Source organism: Pungitius pungitius, chromosome 12 (genome assembly GCF_949316345.1).
Source record: "Pungitius pungitius chromosome 12, fPunPun2.1, whole genome shotgun sequence".
NCBI lineage: Eukaryota > Metazoa > Chordata > Actinopteri > Perciformes > Gasterosteidae > Pungitius > Pungitius pungitius.
In genome coordinates, this window is record NC_084911.1 from 10998084 (window position 1) to 11007090 (window position 9007).

At 39.4% G+C, this 9007-nt stretch overlaps 2 gene segments (V, D, J or C); both read right to left on the bottom strand.

The window, feature by feature from the left end:
* Positions 1 to 1850: 1850 nt before the first annotated feature.
* LOC134132979 (Ig heavy chain V region 5A-like) lies at positions 1851 to 2291 on the bottom strand. The segment is given in 2 exon segments: positions 1851 to 2155; positions 2249 to 2291. Coding segments are annotated over 2 exon segments (348 nt in total).
* A 1833-nt stretch (positions 2292 to 4124) lies between these two features.
* Positions 4125 to 4551, bottom strand: LOC119219824 (Ig heavy chain V region XIG14-like). The segment is given in 2 exon segments: positions 4125 to 4432; positions 4512 to 4551. Coding segments are annotated over 2 exon segments (348 nt in total).
* Positions 4552 to 9007: the final 4456 nt, after the last annotated feature.

The window sequence follows — 9007 nt, forward strand, 5'->3', positions numbered from 1 at the left end:
GGCGCGTTTACAGTGTGTTTTCTATAGAAATCTGGCACCCTATTGAACGATGTTAACCTGTAAGAACGTTCATAGACACCAGAATGAACGAGTTCACAGTAACGTTCATCGGGCATTAATAAGTACGTTCAGTTCACGTTCGCCCAAAATATGAACGAGTTCATGAACTATCGTTCAATGATTGCGTTCAGACACAACACTGAAATACACAAGGCAGGTGCAGGTGATTGGACACAGCTGGAAACAATCAGGCACAGCAGACAATCAAAGGGAAAGACAGGAAAAGGCAGGAAGTGAAGTTACCCAGGAACACAAGAGACATGAAACTACAAAATAAGACAAGACAAGAACCCAAACCGTGACAGAACACTCTTATTATAGTCCAACTGTTTTTCACTTTAACAACATGTTGTTATGGTTGTACAGATGTGCTTTAGGATAGAAAATCCTTAATGTGTTTGACCAATATCTTACATTTGAAACACACTTTATACAGACTGACATCAAAGTAGTCACAGATTTGTGTTTTTATGATTATTTATATAATAAAAGGCAAAACTGAAAAACATACAATCCCCATTAATTTGATGTTCGACTTGTCCACTTTACATTTATTTTCATGAGTCTAGTGATTTGGGGAAACTAGGTAACTAAAGTGATTACATTTCTCCAGTGTCTGAAGCAAATAACCAAACTGTAGGCTCTGAGAAGGTGATGCATTATTTAGAGGATCTTTTTCAGGCATTTCACCAAAGTGGATAAATATTTACAACAAATTAACTGTAAGTAATCAGTAGTTCCTCATTTGTTTTTCCGTATGTGAAATACATTATCCATGATTTCTAAGCTAAAACTGAAAAACATAGAACTCCAAATGCATGCTTCCTTCCACCAGTTCTTTGAATCCAACCTTTCTTCAGAGTAGTCATTTTATATTCTGACCTTCTCTTCTTTTGGAGTCACTGCGCCTCAGTTCCGTTCCTGGCAGGTTTTTGTATGGAGCCATATCACCGTGGTTCCCACCATACACAGTACAACGTGCTCGTACAAAAACCACCCACTGATATGTTGCTTTGCTCATTCTTGTTCTGTGGACTCAGCGGGGAAATCATGAAACAGGGTCAGTGTTATGTACCATTGTATTTTAAATTATACCCTTTAACATTTAAAAGTTGTTGCTTTTGTTTTGTTTTTGATTATTTGTAACTTTCTCATGAGTTTTCCTAAAACAATCCTTTCACTGGCACACATGCAGTAGAAAGCAGTATAATTTATGACTTGTTGATCAGCACCATGACTAAACAACTACCACAAACAGGAGAATTCTACTCTATTTTCTCCCTTTTAATGTATTGAGTTTATCTTCGTTTTTTAGGGTCTACTGAGTTTTGTAAATCATTTGTCCTTTTCTTTTTAGGAAGTTTTTTTTCAATTGTATAATTATATATATGTGGAAATGGTAGTGCTAGTAAAAAAACAGGTATAGAGTTATATACATTGGGCCGACAAAACCTTGTAATTTGGATGAGAAAGAAAACCTCTGTGGCATAAAACAAAAGACAAAGGCTCTCACAGGATGATACATATTTCAGTTACAATGAAACTGGTTTAATAAAAATAGTTGTGAGATTTTTGTAAGATACAATAATATAAAAGTTAATTTGTAATTAAAACAAAGTTGTTGGGGATTGCATATTATTAGGCATATTTTAATGTGTAGCTATTAAAACTGCTGTAACAGTCAGCTGGTGTTGAATCATTGGTGGTCTGAGGACTCCTCCTCTGGTGGCTTTGTGTTACAAGTGTTCAGGCACTGAGAGGTTTTTGTTCAGTTGTACTGATGGTTTGTGTTACTGTGGGTATCTTGCACAGTAATACACAGCCGTGTCTTCAGGCTGCACATTCTGTCCGTTTAGAGTCACTGTTTTACTGGAAGCATCTAAGTCGATACTAAACTTGTTCTTCAGTGAATCTTTGTAGTAAGAATTTCCAGTATATTTGCTTCCAATCCATTCCAGTACTTTTCCTGCAGGGTGTCTGAACCATGCTGTGTAGTAGCTACCAAGACTATACGACACCTGACAGGTGATGGTCAGACGTTGACCGGGCTGCACAGTCACAGAGGCCGGCTGTGTAAACTGTTCACACTTCACACCTGTGGAGGCAAACATGAAATAGTGTATCAATGTAATAACAGTGAGCAGTCAGTGTGCTGTGATGTCCATGTCTCCGCCTCAGTGAGACTCACAGCATCCAGCGGCCAGCAGCAGCAGTAGAGCTACAGAGAACATGTTGGTGTGGAGGTTGATCTGATGGGAGCTTCTCCTCTTCTGCTGCGACTGACAGCGTGATATCAAGTCTTTAAAGGAGACTGTGAGGAAGTTTACTTTGCATATAGAAGGAGGCTATAAAAGAGGGATGAACTGTTCTGTCACAGCAGATCAAAGTCTGGAATAGTGTCAAACACATGGTGACACCTGAAAGAAGATGTATTACTTCAAACAATGTCTTAAAGTCAAATCTCTTATTCTTACACAAAAAGTATTAACACCGCAGGGATGTCAAAGTAACAGATCTATATTTACACTCATCAACATATTATTGAATATCAACCTAAACTGCATATGGCGTTTCATTGAAACCATGTTTTGCTGAGTCTGCTGATGTTGAACTTCAGAATGGGCAAAAATAAAGCATTTTTTAATTCAGTGTTCACTATGTTCCATTAGTTTTTGTTATTGTGGGTCTCTTGCACAGCGATAGACAGAAGTGTCTTCAGGCTGCACATTCTGTCGTTTCAGAGTTATTTTTTAAACGGAATTTACTTGAAGCAGAATTGTTCACTTTGAGAGTACCAGAGAGATTCCAGACATCAAGTTGCAAACAGCAGCAGCACCAGAGATACAGACATCATGATTCATATTGAAACTTTAAACTGTGTTGAAAGATCGGTGGGAATAAAAAGCCAGTTTACTGAAGAGATTTAGGAATGGATGAAATGTTCATTGTATGTTCGAGTTATGTTTTAAATCTATTTGTTTGTTCATGTATTTTTAAAAGCAATTATTACAACACAGTATTGATAAGAGTAGCTCCATAGTATTACAATTGTAAAGATACTTATTCCAACCAGAGAGCCACTTGGAAACTGAATGATCATATCATTTATAGTTTATGGCATCAGTAATTAAGAATTCATTTATGGTTTTACAAATAATGTAACACTTTATACAACTGTGAATAATTTGACATCATGAAGATAATAACTATTTAGATGTGGCTTTACAGCAAAGAACGGTGATGTAAAGTCCAAGCATATTTTTTGAATATTATTATATTGAGCCGATAATCATTTTTATATGCTATGGTTTAAATGGGGATCAGTATGTCTTGGTTTTTGGTTTTGAATTCTTAAACAACTGCTTTATAATGTATTTATTTAAATGTATTTGACTGTGTGTGGGTGAGTCACACGGTTGCTGGTACTTGTGCAGGTCTGTTGGTGGTTTGTGTCTCTGAGGGATAACGCACAGTATGATGATTCTGTCCTTTTAAAGTCACTGTTTGAGGCGGAAGTGTCTCTGCTGTAGATTAACTTATTCTTCAGAGCATCATTTTGACAAAGGCTACTTATATATAGCACAGGTCAGACATTTACAAAAGCAACAAAGCAGAGTTATTTTCCTCATCGTAGTAGCAATAGTAAGCAACTTAACTTATTAAAAACAATGATATTTTCCATTGTGGGATACATAATAAAGTTCAGGTTATTCCCATTTGAGTGTTTCAGAAATATAAAAAAATGTACTCGTTGAAAAACAACAACTTGTTGCTATATGCTATGTTTTGACGTTTTGATTCTTACCATCTAACTTAATATCTGAAAAAAAATTGAGATTGATTATTTTCATTGCTTGTAAAATTCAATGTATAGCAGTTAATCAACCTTTTTTATTCAGAATATAAATAGAATAGCATATTAGTAATTGTAACAGAGGTATTAAAACTGCTGTAACAGTCAGCTGGTGTTGAATCATTGGTGGTCTGAGGACTCCTCCTCTGGTGGCTTTGTGTTACAAGTGTTCAGGCACTGAGAGGTTTTTGTTCAGTTGTGATGGTTTGTGTTACTGTGGTTCTCTTGCACAGTAATACACAGCCGTGTCTTCAGGCTGCACATTCTGTCCGTTTAGAGTCACTGTTTTACTGGAAGCATCTAAGTCGATACTAAACTTGTTCTTCAGTGAATCTTTGTAGCGTGAGGTGTATCCAACACGGCCAATGCCAATCCATTCCAGTCCTTTCCCTGCAGGTTGTCTGATCCATGCTGTGGCGTAGCTGTTAAGAGCATAAGACACCTGACAGGTGATGGTCAGACGTTGACCGGGCTGCACAGTCACAGAGGCCGGCTGCATCAACTGCTCACACTTAAAGCCTGTTGAAAAAAAGAGTTTTCTTTAACATCAAGTTATACAAGAAGAAGGAATGACTTTGATGAATCAAGAGGAACTTACATCCAGCTGCCAACAGCAGCAGCAGAGCTATTGAGAACATGGTGATTTTGAACCTGACGAGCTGTGAACTCAACAGACTGATGTGATGTTTTTATAGCTGACCAACAAGGAAGGTCCCTGAGTTTGCATGGGATCACACATATGAAACCTCTACGTTGGTCTAACTGGAGCCAGTTGGACAGTCTCTCCAATCTGTTCATTATATCTGCACAGTGAAAATGTGCTTTGAACTCACCTCTGAGCACAAAGAAAACACACTTAGCTGCATTTACAGAACTTAAACACATGCCAACTTTTTCTTTCAATTCAGAAACTCTCAATTATATCACAATTGCAAACAAAGATTAAAGCTGCGAGCAGCGTTGGACGGGTCCTCGCTACTCCTTGCACGTCGGGGCAGGATCCCTGCGGCCGTCGGACGAATCGTTCACAAGTCAGTGGTCATTAACCGCGTGGAGCAACGCCAGGAATGCTGCTTTGCAAACTTTATCTTTGACATTATCATGGTCTTAGGCCTTTATGTCAACATATAACCAGGAGCTTCTGATGTACCATTAAAAAATTAAAGCCTCTCAGAATAACATAGATGAGTCAATTTCCTTCAATATCTCAATCACCAGACTACATTTTGTCATTTTCAGATTAGATTTTAAAGGAAACAATCAATACTTTCATTCATTTCACCATTCCACTTCAGGCAGAAAGTACACATCACCAAGGTGTACCATCCCAAAATAAAAGCCTCTCAAAATACACTGTACTCACAAATTAGTAGCTAAGCACATAGTCTCTCCTGGCAAAATGCAATTTTTAGAGCCCAAGTTCTCAAGAGCACACTGCGTGGATTTGAAAATAATCGGGTTTAAACCCTGAGAGGAGTTCGGTCTTTTACAACAACAAGAAATTATGAAAATATGCCAAAAAGGCACTTCTTTAAGATTAATTGCAGCGCCCCCTAATCTACAAAAATTATGAAACAATTAGGGTGTGTTCAGGGGTTTAATGTTTACACATACTACAATTTTGGTGAGGGCAGGGCAAGTCATTTGGAAGTTAAAAATCTTCCAAATGACAAACAAAGTTAATTAGCCCATATCTCATCAAAATAATGAGTTAGGGGGGGGGAACTGGCCTAGTGTCTTCTTTTTAATTTCTAGAGGGCGCTATAGAGACATCTCTTTATACACAAACGTGAGACCCAAAAATTATCATATCTTTAACAGTCCAGATATCCATGCCAAATTTAACAACTTTTTGAATACGGTAAAGGCCCCAAAAAGGCCCTTAGTTTGTGAGAATAATATTAACAAGAATAATAATAATAATAATTTCTTAAAATTCAATAGGTTCCTCTACGACTAGTCGTAGCGAGGATCCTAATAAAGCACAGCGCCAGGGGAAGACCCACTTACCCACGAGGAGAACATGAAGACTTCACCCAGAACATTTTTACATTTTACAAGACCTAAATCGCTTTAATTTCTGTTTTTAATTTTATGTTTATAAATTCCTTTCAATACCTATTGACTTACTCACAGCATCAGGGCAAATTTGCTTGCAAATGTGAAAATAAAGATTTCTATGCAACACATGATGTAATTTAATAATTTTGACTTTTACACTCCGGTGGCGGGCCACATCTGGCCCGTGAGTTTGACACATGTCCTCTAGATCATCTCTAGAATGCCAATGTTTTCTGTTATATCTCATATTTAGTTCAAAAACCCTTTTCTCTTATATTCCTTGTGTTGTTAAAAAATAAAATGAAAAGGTCCTCGAGCAGTAGTGGGAAACCTGACAGGTGAACACATGCAAACATTTTGTGTGGTCCCACTTCACTGTCAAGTGAAGACACCGACGAACAGAACATGTTCATCTCCACCTGGATGTTCATTTGTTTGCATCCACCTTGGGGCTCGAGCCGAGGAAAAAGCCATTGTGCGATGCACTTCTCCATCTTTGCCTACAGATGTCACTCAAGAACAACTTCACTTCCTGAGATTGCACAGCTGTAGCCAGGGCCGGCCCTTCATGTAGGCGACTAAGGCGACCACCTGGGGCAAGCAATAACTATAGGATCTGGGATCAAATAATTACATCCTGACACAAGTAGTGTTGGTATCAATATTCTTATTTAACGTTTAAAAGGTTATGGTTCAAAGTGGCCCTAGGTCGAGGGAGGGGGGGCGAAATTTTAGTATCGCCTAGGGCAGCCAATGGCTAGAGCCGGCCCTGGTGGGGGGACACGGTCAAGATGAAAGGAACCACAAAAAAACACTGTTTTAAAAATGTATAATAACAGTTTTTCTGTTAAAGGGCCCAAAATGTTACAATCCCATCATCAAGCCAACATGCCTGACGTGTTGGACACCTTGGGTGTGATGGCTTCCAAAGGCCTTTTGAATCCGGTTCCACAGTCCCTTGAGTAAGATGATTTTGAACGTGGTCATATCGCCCCCTGTTGGTTTTAAGGAGTATCATTAGACTGAGAACAGCTTTTTTTTAAGAAAGCTGACCAACGGGGGGAAAGGATTCTCTTAGAGCAGTGGTTCTCAACTGGTCTGGCTCCGGTACCCACCATCACCCCTCAATGACAAGCCGAGGCCCAAATAGAGGAACATTCTCAACTTCTCAAATTTATTCAAAATCAAGTTCTCAAGAGAACACTGCCTGGATTTGAGGAGAATCGGGTTTAATCCCTGGGAGGAGTTCGGTCTTTTACAACTCTCAGAAATTATGAATATATGCCAAAAACTCACATCTTTAATGATTAAATGTAGCGCCCCCTAATCTTCAGCGGTTTAATGTTTACACATCCTGCAATTCTAGTGGCGCAACCCGAAGAATGTCAACATTTTTCACACTTCTGAAGCGCATGCAAAAATTCAAGAGTTTTTGAACATGATGAAGGCCCCAAAAGTGCGATTGAAGTGGCGAAATGATAACATGAATTCGTGCAAACACAATAAGGCTTCGCCCGACTTTCAGTCGGCTCAGGCCCTAATTCCTTGAAATACAATAGGTTCCTCTATGACTAGTCTTAGCGAGGACCCTAATAATAAAACATTGAGGGTTGTAAAGTACTTCCTTGTTGTTGTTGAAATGCTTCAAGCTTTACTATTATCTTTTTATCTATTCTATTTATTCAATACAGGGTCAATGTGAGAAATATGTATATTTTATAGAAATTGCAAATTGAAAAGGAATGTGCGATGATGTCACCAATACCTTGTGACAAATAGCTGTAGTGGTCGAGCTCAGGAGCCGCATTCATAAGAGTGGGTCTACAGTGGAGTCTCCTTCCAACACATTCCAAACTTTTTAATGCAGTATTCGTCTGAGCTCACAGAAAGGACCAATGCACATATACACTTGGCCATTGATGCTCGCACATCTCCTGCTACCCCCTCCCATCTTTTCCCTATCTCTTGATCCCTGTTCCTCTCAAGGGGGGGGGGGGGGTATGATGAAATATTCAGAGGGGGCTGTCAGTGCACAATATGCCTCAAATAGCGTGATATTTTTGCAGGATGGCTGCTCAAAGACTTAAACGGCATCATGGAATAAAGCCTTTTGATCTTTACATTATTACAATGTGGCATTGGTTTGTGTTTATGTTTAGAAGCCAATTCATGGTACGCTGGTACATGTCATTCATTCAAGTGGCATTTATTTGAAATTTTATGGCAAATTTAATATGAATGTATTTTAGAGAAAAAATATTTTAAAACGCAGAAAGCTGCTGGATGTAACAGGATGGATATCGTATTTGACAGAGAGGGAATCTGGGCCCGTATAAGAATAAGTGGCTGAGGAGGATAATGAAATCCAGGTGTTGACAAGCTGAGGGAATTGCAGGTGAACACACCTGTTGCCTCCAACGGCAGCAAGTTCACTAAATAAACAACATAGTGCATGGTGAAGGGGCATCGGATGTACGTTTGGTCGTTCATCCTGTACATCTGTATTCTTCGTGTATTTCTAAATATCGTGCCATTCATGCCTTTGTACTACATTTATGTAATATATAAACGTGTCGTTCCCGCCCTTCGTGGCTCCTCGGCCATGCTGTCGCATCCTCTCCCTGGCAACGAGAGGAGGAGGCTGCTCGGGATGAGGGAGGGTACCACGGCCCCACGTGTCTTCCTCAACGCACACCCGATGCATTTCTCCTCGCTTCTCCCGTCCCCTTCGTTTCCGCATACGGCGGACTCACTTTGGCTACGTACAACCACTACCACGACTTCCTCTCGGATCAATCTATTGGGTTGTAGTGATGTGAATTTTTTAAATATGCTAATCTAAATTGTCAACAGTGGTCTCTGCAGGAACTGAGCAGAGAGAGAGAGAGAAAGAGAGAGAGCGAAAGACAGAGAGAGAGAGAGAGAGAGAGAGAGGTTCATCAGATGCTCATCAGATTAACTTTCGTTTTTCGCCATCATTCCTCCTGTGCTGTTTATTGATCGTTTTCTTCCCCTCCGACGGCCGGGTTAGTG